The sequence below is a fragment of the Lissotriton helveticus genome, chromosome 5_1 (genome assembly GCF_964261635.1).
Source record: "Lissotriton helveticus chromosome 5_1, aLisHel1.1, whole genome shotgun sequence".
In the NCBI taxonomy this organism is placed as follows: Eukaryota; Metazoa; Chordata; class Amphibia; order Caudata; family Salamandridae; genus Lissotriton; species Lissotriton helveticus.
Window position 1 is genome coordinate 1,387,329,590 of NC_136065.1, and position 12,710 is coordinate 1,387,342,299.

Consider the following 12,710-nt stretch of genomic DNA (forward strand, 5'->3'; position numbering starts at 1 on the left):
CCACTTAAAATGTACTTGCATGTTTCACTATACTAATTTAACACTAATCCTGTATGTGTCCCGGAGTTGCGTGCTACTCGCCGAAAAAGCGCTTTGATGACTTGTATGGGGTAGTAAGCGCTATATAAATGTAATTACAATACAATTTCCACTGCCACAAAACTGATGCACACTAAAGTCTCTCCCTATAGTTGCCATATGTAGGAAGCCTTTTTCACAATGGTTGTTATTTTCTTTAGGTCCCTGTAGCTGCCACATGCTGCTGCCCTTCCCCCACGGTGCACCTGGCTGACACACATAGTAGCCTCAACTGTTGCTGCCTCATGGTGGTGCTTATACCCCATGGCTGTCAACAGCTGACCATGTCCTGGAGGCCCCCAGTTCTCATGTGCTGAACCCCCTCACCTCTTTTCTCCTACCTCTTCCCAATAACATGATGATGATACAGATGACTATGCGCTGAAGCCACTACGTCAGACTTATGAAGTTTGGATGCATTCCATGGGTTATCTATTGGGGCTTCTATTTGACCAGTCCTCTGCCCCTCGACTTCTTAGATCGTATGCCAGCTTAAACTTGAAGTTGTGTTGCTAATTGATGGCAATGCTGAGTCTAATTTTGGTGGGCATAGAATATAAGGTGAGTGAATCCTGCAAGACCAAGTCCAATTTGGTGATGACGACAGTAGGACTGTGCAGTAGTTGAGTTGCTCTTCTTGTCAGGAACAGCTTCTGAGTGAATTAACCAGGATTTGACTTAGTGCTTGTCCTTGCCTGGATTTCTTTACATTTTCTTTCTTGTTTCCTTGGCTGTGGTGTTGAGCATATGTTGAATTGCATGCACGTCAAATAACGGCACTGCCTTTTCATTACCTACTTACTTGCATGCTATTCTGCACTAACCAGAAGATGGAAGAAGTCCAGAGCGTGAAGCCACTGCATCCGACCATAGTGTTCCTCAATCCTCACAGCAGATGGTTGAGGATGTAGATTGGCGAATCTAACACAATGGTGATCAAACAACATCTGTCAATAAGAGAGTCTCTCAAATGTGATGTATGTTAGGCTACAACACTTGATTTGCTCTAGTGTGTGCACTAACAAATGTTAATATAGTTGTGTGTGTGTATATGTGTGTGTGTGTGTGTATATATGTGTGTGTGTGTGTGTGTATGGGTGTGTGTGTGTGTGAGAAAGAAACTGTTCCCAGTGTGATCCTTATATTGGTGTCAAAGAGTGTGTGCACACACAGTGAAAGAGGCTTTGTGTGCCCCTGACATGAAGGAGAACACATTTGCCCTCGGCCAGGCACATTCCTCCCTCACTGCTGACGTAATAACAGCCACCCATTGTCATGACGTAGCATGAAAGGTGTGTGTGTGTACTCTCGTGCTCTGAGAGCATATGTGCGTGTGCCAGACACAATGCAAGCCATTGTAACAGTGCATTCTCTCCGCGTGCCTGGGAAAGCGTGGTTGACTTCGAATGACTCTTATGCTAGCATATTGAAGAGCCTCTTATATCGGTGCAACTGGCTATTTTACGCTTTTATGAGCACACCACTCTTCGCTTAAAGGTGTCTCTGAATGCCATCGTCCGGTGTGAGTGTTATGTGTGTGAGATTGCCCTTCTTGTCCTTTTATGTGGCTGCTTGTCAGCCACTTGTGTGAGAGAGAGCGCATGGTCATATGGTGCGCCTCATTGCCCAATTAACCATACTTAATGTATGTGTGAGTGAACTTAGGTTTTTTATTTTTTATTTGGATGACTGATTCCACCTCTCGTGTGGTTGTGATTGAAATGCATATCATTGCATGGGTGAACTTATGTACTCAAATCTGTGACTGAGCTCATCAAATGCTGGGTGTAAATGAATGCATATCTGCTGAGGGACTTGACTCCCTGCGCCAAGAGCCCACCTGCCTCGTTTTTAAGATTGACCCGTTAAATATTTGCTACTTTGAATACCTCTTCTTTGTTTTGTTTGGGTGCAACCTCCTGCCTTCTTTGGGAGCGTCTTCGTGCCCAATGAGTGTTACTTGATGTCACATTTGCATGCGATTGCCGGCCTCTGGTGCTGCCTGTTGTTTCATTGTAACAGGGTAACTCGTTTGAGTGTGAATTGTGTGATGTAATTGCTTCCGTCTTTGGGGTCAGTGGACGTGCCTCCATGTGGGTCTGCGCCTGGGTTTGTCTGCTATTTGGGTCTGTTTCCGTGCCTTATATGGGTGCAGTGAGATTCCCCGTGGGAGTGGCTGTGCACATTAGCGGCCATTTCTTTCCGTTTATAAAGGACTGACTCTCGTATGGGGTGTAATTTCATGAGTTTTGTTTAGTTGTGCCTCTGCATGGCTATCAATGGAGGGTGATGGGCTTCTTGTTCAGATGCAAGTGCACGCCTGTCTATTGTGTGAAAGAGCGCCTTTCGCGGGAGAGGGCCTTGTGCATCTTGTTTGGGTGCACATTTGCATGCTGGTCATTGAGAATGATAACTTGGACTTGAATGCTAGTACATGCTTTTCGTTTGGGTATGCCTCTCATTTGGATGCCCCTGTGTGATGCCAGTTTGGATATGGCTTCGTTCCTCTCAAATGGGAGAGACGGCATGCCTTTCTTGTGAGTGTGGTTGAGCGGCACTTTATGGGGTATGACTTTCTTGGCTTTTTTTGGTAGGAGTGCACATGCCAGTCCATTATGTGTCGGTGCATATGTCACATCCTTTGCACAGGACTGCATGCCTCTAATTTGGGTGTGACTATGTGTGCCTCTGATGTGGGTCTGGATGTGTGGGAAGCATACTCCCTTGTTTTCCTGTGTGGGTGTGACATAGAAGGTATACAGGATTTCTAGATAAAGCATGCTTTTTTATGAACACAACTATATCTGCTTCGAAATTGAATATGTGTGTGCTTCTGGTTCGGCTGTAACTGTACTTTATTTAGGTGTGACTATGTGCCTCGTGGTTAGAACTACATGCCTCCCCTATGGTTTTATTTGGATGTGACTGCGTCTTAAATTTAAATACATCTCTTTGGCTTTGCTTTTCATGTTTTGCTCTGTGTATGATTCTTGTATGTGTATGAATAAGCATATGCGTCTCCCGTTAGTGCGGAAAAAGGTGTACTGTTTCTGTTGGTGCAGTTGACTTGTTGCATTTAGATATTGTGGGTATGATCAAGTTGTGTAACTCTTGCATGTGGTGTAAAGAAGTGCATGTTCTCTGAATGTTAGAAAAGGTTACGTTCATGTAGTCCTGGGTCTGAATGTAGTAATCTTCATTGAAGTTATAAATGTTAGAAAAAATCTTCTCTGTGTGCGCGGACTCAGAAATAGTTTATCATCAAACACAATCCATGGAATTAACACAAAGTGCCTTCTCCAGTATTCTCCCTGACGTGGATTGCTAGCTTTCAAAATGCCTATTTTGGAGTGCATTGCAGCATGTGCAATCCACAACTTCTCTTGAAGGGTATAATACATTTGCCTATGGATTAAGTGACTTTGTGATGTTAATTCCATGGACAAAAAGGACAAAAAGTTTCATAAGAACGTCTTCCAGGGTCTGCGCACACAATAGGTAATTATTCAAATGTTTAAATTCAGTGAAGATCCAACAATGCAAAACTCTGTGTGAATGTTTGAATGTGTGTGTCAGGGAGAGTATACCTTGTGTGGCTGAAACTGGATTACTCCTACCTCCTGTGCGAGTATGATTACAATTTTCTTCTTCTGGCTGTAACATGGCACGGTAGCGTTTGTTTGAATGTGAATAGAGAGTTTTGACTAATGGGACTGATTGGACGTGTGTCTAGTGTTGTTAAGTGTTCAGTCTCTTGGTTGAGGTATTTCTTATAGATCTGAGTGCAAGTGCGCTATTTGAGGCCCATTTAGCATGCATTTCCCATGTCTGCATACAGGGACACTCACCTCTTGTTTGTAGTCTTCACTCAGTGTGTCTCTTAAGAGTTGCTGCACACCTCTTACATGTTTGTGTGACAGCATTTGTGGAAAGGATCAGAGTTATGGTTTTGATGTGTTGGAGTGAATTTTTCATCTGGCCTCTATTCAGTTCTTTGTGAGCATGATATGAGTCTGCCCCTTTTGTTGTCTGCGTAAGCGCCTTACTGTCTAGCTAAAAATGCAAAAGTGAGGCCTCTTGTTGCGTGTGGCAAGATTGATGGCCTACACACATTCACTTGCTTTGTTTGGATTGTGTGGACCTAGATTTTATTTTTGCACTATGTCTTTAACAAGCCCTTGACCTGGCACCAAAGATATTAACCAGCTTCAGCAGATCATGCGCCTGACGGGGACCCCCCCTTCCTATCTCATTAACAGGATGCCCAGTCACGAGGTGAGATTGCATGTGGGGGTTCTGAGATTTTTGTCCCCAGTACTGCACTCTGGGAAAGGAGGGGAGGGAACGTAGGCATGCCTTCTGCCCTCTATGCATGCATAGTTAAAATATTGCATGTGAGAGGGAGTTTTGCTCTGGCTCCAGTAGTGTGATACAATAATAAACTGCATGTATGAAGGGCATTGCGTCTCAGTGGTCACTGTGGCATGATTATTAGTAAATAAAGCAATACTTGCATGTATCCTGGAATGAAGATGGCAGTATTTGAAGCAGCTCTGGCATGCCATTGTTTAACTTTAAATTGACTCTTGGACAAATCTGCTTATCCTCTCTGAACCTCATGACCATATAGGACCTGCAGTTCTAAAACCTCACTTGAACATACTCGTTGAAACTGCCACAGACAAGTAGCTTCCAGAGTATGTCAGTGCCTGATACATTCCTGAGGTTTAATTCTCAGCAGGACAAGGGCATGCTATCCATATAAACAACTTCCTCTTGTTAAGTTTCTTGCATTGCACTGATACTGCTGTAGCATTCACTTTATCAAACACTGGCTCTGTATTTAACTGACCATCCCTCAGAGGAAACACACTTGTCTGGTACGGGTGTGAGCACTCATGTCAGAAGTGTTCAACTGTTTTTCCTGGGTAATCTCTCCTAGGGGTAGAATATGATTATCTATGTGGGTCATCTTCCGTTTCTTCTATTTGTGAAAGGCCTTGAGGCTAGACAATATTGTGGTCTCATTAGAATTCAGCAGATATACCCCCACCCACTTAACTCATGACCCAGGTAGTATCCATGTCTACTAGACCCTGCATCATTTAGGTGTAACTTTTCCCTAGATATCAGGCTGCTTTGAGACAATTGTCCTGATGACATTTTTCCTGAATCCTGCAAATTTAAGGTAATTGGGCATCTCACTTAAGAACCACTTCCCTTAAGATTTAGCAGCAGTGGAATGGTCTCTCATTGGGATCCCCTAGCTCTTGGAAGGCACAGCGGATCTCAAATGCTTTTGTTTTTTCAGGCTCGAAACTACATCCAGTCTCTGCCATATATGCCTAAGATGAGTTTTGAGGATGTGTTTCTTGGAGCCAATCCACAAGGTGAGTTCCAAGGTCTCTTTATACCCCAACCTAAGGGTAGGTTATTTTTCATCCACATGAAACATGATTAATTTTCCTGTTGGTAAATGTCTGTTTTTTAATGTATTTTGTCTGGGCTTTATATCTTTTTTTATATAAAAACATGTGGTTGCATAGTCCATGTGAATGACTGTGCTGATTGATCCATATCTTTCCTCAGGTGTTTACTTATCAATACCAAGAATGAATCAGTTGTGGCATAGTGGGCTGATGCAAAGATTGATTTGTCTCAGACTTGGCATAACAATTCAGCAGTTGACTGTTCTAAGATGAGGGATTGCTGATCTGAACTTTATTTCACAATTTCTGTTACATTGTTCACCTCTTGGACTTTGGGCCCTTCTTTGTCTGAAGTGGTTAGGAGATCAAGATTCAACATTCATGTTAAGTCCAAGAACAAAGGTTAGAAGCCTTAGATTTTGTCTCCGTCAACCTGGCCAGTAAATTTGCTTTCTCTTCAGATATCCAGAAATTAGGTGTTGTGTTGGACTTTCACCATTTCCTTGTATCAGCTGAATTGTCGAGCCCGGAAATATTCAATTTTCGTTTGTTACTCATGGATACAGAGGAGATTGATCCAGGGAAACCACAAACTCATATGAACTTTGAAGGTCTCCAGGCGATATGTTCTAAGGATGAGTAAGTTTAGACAACAAACCACACTACAGCTGCAGTTACAAACCCTCTTACCTGAAGATCATTTTGGGAGAAATTCACATAGTGACTGAGTGAAGGGCCAAAATGTCAATCTGTGTGTGAAATTAGTTAGACAGGTAAATTTAGTAAAAAAAAAAGTCGTGAAGAACAGGGCTTGGGGCATGACTTGAGTTTCTCAACATGTTGATAATCAGAGCCTGTCTCTCGTTATTTAGCGGCATTAGATCTGGCTTTAAAAAGTCCTAAAATTAAATTGCTTTTTTTTACTTGGCTAGGCTCTCACCCATGGGCTTTTCAGCAGTTAGGTAGCCAACCCATTCCTTCCAATGTGATGGACGTGGGTATGCACTGCCACATCTAAACACGGCTAAAAATGACAGATATTTTTCCAGCTGTAAGTTATTTATCTTATATTGCCATAGCGTCCAGTATCATCACATTTTTCCTTGTTTTCACTAGTTCTTCACCCATAGGAACGCAGGTTCCCTGTTTTTTTAGAACAATGTTTGCCTTAGATCTTTTGAGCAGTACACAGTGCTCCTTTCCATACAATTCTCCCTGAAAGCTTGACTCCAAGTGATGCCCAGCAGTCTGTGCTTGGTCATCTTTTTACCACAATTTGTGAATAAAAGGGAGCTGGATTTAAGATAAATAGAAGCTTTGCATTTACAGATGTGCATATTTTACTCGTTTGTATCATTCATAATAATTCCAAAAGCTCAAAAGAACATCTAAGTACCCTTTGGCTGAATAGCTTTGATTAGTTTTCATATAGCCATGTCAACCATTCCGTACCATTGCATAAATCAGTTGCTCCCAGGAAGGAAGTTATAATGACTTTAGAATAGTTTTATTGTGGTGTGAATCTAACCAAGCAGGAAAAAAGGATCAGGTCAGTGGCACCGAAAGCTATTTTCTATTTGGAAGGAGGCAATATGCTTGGAAAGTGTAAAGTTATATATTTTTTTATTGTTAGTCTTGGAACGCTACTGAACAGACTCAGAACATCCTGGGTTGAACAGACATGTGTAGCCAACTCCCTCAAAGAAGTAAATACGTCTTTGGCTTTGGCTTTTTGAGCTTGTCTCCTTCTAGGATGCCAGTACTAGTTCCTCAGCATTGTGGGTACCTAGGACGTGCTTTGTTGCTGGATAACCCATAAACAGTTTATCCTGCTCTATATTTGCAAGATGAAAACTATTAAATGTTCTATATTTGGAAAATCGAGGCTTTTAAATCTAAACTAGGTCCATTCTTTGTACCATACCCTGCTTCAAGAGATTCTTTTATTTCTGTCAAGGTACACCCTAGCCAAAAAAAGATAAGAGGAGGCATACAAAAAAAAAAAAACTTTATTCGGTTTAAAAGATAGAAAACCATAAAAGATTACAAATCTCATAAAAAGACACGGGGCGCATCTAAATCCTAGACATTCTAAACGACAATCCCATTGCATACATATTAAAATATTTAACTGCCATATATAAAAATTATTAAAAGACACAATATTATTATTACAATGTGGATGGATCATCCAATTATTAGAAGAAGATACCAGCATTACAGAAGAATTAATTAACCGGTTAAAAAGACCGTATGGCCACAGCACTGTATTGCACATAAAGAAAAAAACAGGCGGCATTTAAAAGTTAATTTTCCATACATTTTCTATACTTCAATGAGCATTTCAAAAAACCAATCACAAAAGGGATGCAAAATTTAGTTTTTTTAAAAGTGATTTTAAAAAGAGCCTCCGGGGAGAATCATAAAAGCTACAGAAGAACATAAAGTGCAGCATGTCCTGTGGAGACTCCCCGTCGCAGCCACAGGGTGCTAGCACTTGTCCTCTCTGGCGCCCCAGAGGAACAGCAAGTAAAAACTGGAAAAAATCCATTTTAAACCCGGTCAATAAGAACCGCTCATAGTTCGGCAGTGGCATTAAGAGATAAGGCTCAGAGCCCGGAATAGTTTTTAGCATCACGAATTTCCGCACGCTGGTTTTTAAAAATTCTACCCCATCTCTGTTTGCTTTTTTGAGCATAATAAAAGATTCCTTTACAAACACCACGTCTTTTGCAGTTATAAAACCAGGTCTTAAAAAACAAGTCTGGACGCCCCAGGTCATCAAAACAACCCTTTATGTATTTAAGCCATGGGATATCAAGCATATGGTCCAGGCTCATTACTTCCTTCAATATCTCATAATTAAGGCTTTAGTCTTTGTTCAGCCAACAGTTGAGCCAAAAAATCAATTGACGTATAGCCAGAATATTAGAGATAAATGCAGTGCCAGTGTCTTCATGTACTATTAAATAAGCAGTACCTTTGGGAACACCCAGCAGTCTTTTAGGAAATTATTCTCAGCCACCTGAATTCCCTCCGAGGCTACGTATCCCCATAGTTCGCTTCTGTAGATGGCAGTTGCTACGCTTTTTGCTTGATACATTTTCAGTAATGCCGCAATTGGGCGCTTGCGAATAGATGCATTTACTCTTGTCACTTCCCCCTTCCTTCTCCTAACCAGGGCACTCCAGTCCAAACGATCATCCATTAGGTTGCCCAAGTAAGAGAAGGTTGGGGTTAAGGGCACCTTCTCTTCATTCACCCTAAAGGCATATTGCTTCTTAGGGCATGTCCCTACTTGCATTACAAATGATTTTGAGTTATTCACAGCCAAATCGCGGTCTGCCATGAAGCTGCAAAAGGTATCCAACAAGGTTTGCAGGCTTCTAGGGGTACGGGCTTGGAGAACTGCGTCGTCTGCATAGAGCAGAACGGGCAGACCCCTTCGCCCCACATACGGACAATCAGCCCCTGTTTCTGTTAAAATCCTATCCAAGTCGTTGATATAAAGGTTAAAAGGAAACGGGGCGAGGATGCACCCCCTGCCTTACACCCCTTTCAATGCTGAAATCCCTGGAAACCCCAAGGCCCTGAACAAACCTAATATTTGCCCTTGTATCACTATGCAGATCCCTCAGGAAGTCCACCAGATTGTCCTCCACCCCCATGGCCCTCATGGATTGCCACATTCTCCCCTGATTGACACAGTCAAAAGCAGAGGAGAGATCCATGAAGGCCATGTAGATCGTCCCTTCTCGGGCAACCGTGTATTTCCCGAGGATCAGGTAAAGGTTGAGACATTGGGCTATAGTAGAGTGTCCTGGTCGGAACCCATATTGAATGTCAGAGATGATCTTATTATCTTCCGCCCAGGTAACCAGTCTATTCAATAGAACCCCTCCCACAACCTTGACTACGGAGTTAATAAGGGAAATCGGCCTATAGTTCAGTGTACTATTGCGATCACCTTTTTTAAACACTGGTACAATAGTGGATAAGCCCCAAAACTTTGGGCAGCCGGCCTTAGCGGCCGCATTACAAACACCTTGCAGGACCAGGGCCCAAAGTGAAGGATTTGATTTAAATAGGTCCGGCGGGATACCGTCTGGACCCGACGCCTTGTTGCACGTCAAACCAGCAATGCCTTTCTCAACTTCACTCTGGGAGAATACAACCAGGGCATTATTTTCAACGCTGGCTTGTGGTCGAACTAGAGGTGAATCGCTCTTAAAAATATGGCTAAAATGCGAGACCCAATCCTTTTCCAGTATGTTAGTACCAAGTCCTTCATCCATAACCCTTTCAAAAAGAGGTCTATTGATAATGCCCCAAAATTTAGCACTACTACCTAACGTGCTTGGGTCTACCAATTCACACCAGGTTGCTTCCTTCAGTTACGCCTTGTGGCTTGCCAGTGTCTTTTTGTAGTTAAGTCGAAGGGCACGAACCCAGGGCAAATCCCTCGGGTTAGCTTTCAATGCATCCTTCAATACTCTGGCTGCTTTAGAGCATGCGGAATTAAACCATTTAGGATCGCTAGATGTTGTTTTTCGAGCAGGGACAGAAAGCAAAGCCCCCCACCTTAGCAACAATCTCTGAAAATGAGGTTAGGACATCTGCTGCTGAAGAATCAGGAGACACACAGAATGCAAATTCTGCAGCGCAAGACTCATGGACCTTTTCGTAGAAGAGGTTTTGGGGTCACCTGGGACCATTTAGGCGACGCCTACCATCTTTCGGTTTAAGCACGCCCGGCACAACCTCCCGGGCCCTCCTGTTCAACATACCACCCCCCAACTGCACACACACTGGGTTGTGGTCCCTGAATGGACTCTCCACGATTTTGAAACCCTGAAGGATAGTCTGTAGACTGACAGAGATCAGAATATGATCCATAGAAAAATCCTCCACTACACCCTTTAAAGGACGGCACGGGCTGTTTACTAGATGGAACAGCAAAAGACATAGAAGAGAACAGATCATATTCATTAAGCAGGTCATTGAGTACATTTCCATGCACTGTGTGCTCAAAGTGGAGACCTCGTGTCCTGGCACATCCCATATCACCCATCCTAGTTGTTTCAGGGTCACCACACGGGTGGACATTGAAGTCTCCCACTATCATAAGGCTATGAGAGACATAAGCACAATGCTGCTTAAGAAGCCCATTCAGCAATGTTAACTGACAGACCCCCTGTCTGTTCAATGCATTATAAAAGTTGATTAACACACACTAGCGTTTCCATGCTTTAATAGAATAGGTTGGGAGTCACTTTGAGCGAATGGGAGGACCTTAATCCTGCATTTCAATGCTAGAGATGTAAAGATAACTAGGCCACCCCTTGCCCTTCCACTTGCTGAAGGGGCAGCAGGGAAATAAAAAGCTTTGTACCCCTCCAGGTATAGGTTGCAGTTCACCAACCAAGTCTACTGTAAACTTATCAGCGAGAATTGACCGATGAACTGCACCCACAACGGATCTGCGATCTTCTCTACCAACCCAACAATGTTCCAAGATAGAACATTGTAGTCTACTAGATGATCCCCAGATGATACAGTGGGCAAAACCTCTGGTGACTTCAAGATAGGGGGCTTATACGTTGTCTGTACTATAGACCCTTCTCCTATAGGAAATGAGTGGACTAGTTCTGAGGCCTGAATAGTTGATGCTTGCAGCTCTACGCCATCCGGCAGTCAATCGCAATCGTCCAACCTTGAAAGTACTGCAAATCTATTTGGTCCCTGCACAATGGGAGAAAGATGGCAGCTCCCCGGTAGATTAAACCCGTCACAGGCAAATCTGTCACCTAGGTGTCCCGGTCGGGATCACTCTTCAAAGCTTACTCCATACTGGACAATGTGTTCGCTAATCATTGCGGTAGTGTAAAAATAACTGTGATCGAAAGGTTGAATAGTGGATCTCACATTCTGGTTAAATCTGCCGCAGATGTGATGCACTGCCCTGCTATCACTAAAATTTATAATTATACAATTACCCTCTATATCCTTTGATCTGCGTCCTATCCAGCTTACCCTGCGGACAAACAGTATTTTGCTGTGTACATTCAAGGGTAGGGGTCTATTTGTGTTCAACCAGTGCACAGTTTTGTTCTTTAACTCACTATAGGTCTCCACCCTCCCATTGTCTAATTCTGGCACTCCTGTCAACACAACAACATAGGGTACAGACTCAGGAGGTAGATCAATATGTGGCAACAAAGTCTTTTGATGATCAGTAAAGCATTGTGGGCCCATCCGGCCTGTCTGCTGCTTTGTCGCAATCCCCCCTCCCGCCAGTTGTTGATTGTCACTCTTTCCTTGGGGGCAGTCTTTGTTTCCCTGTATATTGGCTTCAGCCATAGTACCGGCCCCGACTACTATGTTCCTGTCCAAGTTGCATGGGATTGGGTCCAGGGCAATCGCATGGGATGATGGAATAATGCTCGGACTGTGCCACGGACCATTCCTCGGGATGACTTTAGCCTCGGGGCACTTTTGCGAAATGTTCTTGATAAGAGAGTAGTTTGTTTTAGATAGCTGTTATAGTTTCTTCAGGCTATCCTCAATAGACAGCAGTTTTTCATACACAGGCTTTATAGAGGCTGATATGAGCTCGCCTAATGTCCTCCAAAAACCAGCATCTGTCAAGGGCAAAGGACCATCTTGTAAAACCAGAGGAAGGGTGTTTGGAAGCGAGTCATTCACACCTGGTTGCCCTGGGCTTAAAAGAAACACTTCCGCGTTTACCGTATTTACCAGGTTAGCCGTGTTATTTGATTCCGGCTTCTTGGATTTTTTTTCCCTTCTGCGCTCCCCCCCTCCTTCTTTTTAGAGGGTGCTCCCGATGGAGTTTTTGCTGCGATGCGGATCACTGTTGTGATGGCCCCTGAAGAAGCACGGGTAGCTACCCCACAATCCACATTATCCTGGTCTGGCAACAAAACCTGGGGAGGTCGAACACAAATTTGGGCGGAGGTCATGGGGTAAACAGCTGCAGGGTTGTGCGGCACCGGTCTACGAGCCAGCGCCAAGACCCCCAGGGAGGAACGTTTAGCAAATGCCGGGTCCTGAGAAAGTCGGCGCTCAGTGATTGCTATTTCCTTTGCCAGAACTGAAGTAGCCCTGGTAATGAACTGGCTTAAGGTCCCGGCTATATATCCTCCCGTTGCTGCTTTCCTTGTCTTCCCTTCCCGGCCAGCCATT

The 12,710-nt window shown here is 43.5% G+C and overlaps 1 protein-coding gene across 2 annotated transcripts in view; it reads left to right on the plus strand.

Moving 5' to 3' along the window:
• LOC144755433 (mitogen-activated protein kinase 14) overlaps nucleotides 1–12,710 on the plus strand; it is a 519,324-nt gene that overhangs the window by 462,920 nt on the left and 43,694 nt on the right. Inside the window, exons 9-10 of one of the 2 annotated variants that reach the window (XM_078644343.1) lie at nucleotides 4,274–4,353; nucleotides 5,390–5,468. In XM_078644343.1, coding sequence (XP_078500469.1) covers nucleotides 4,274–4,353; nucleotides 5,390–5,468 — 159 coding nt within the window. The remainder of the gene's footprint in view (nucleotides 1–4,273; nucleotides 4,354–5,389; nucleotides 5,469–12,710) is intronic. The other variant, XM_078644344.1, reaches the window with a different exon arrangement.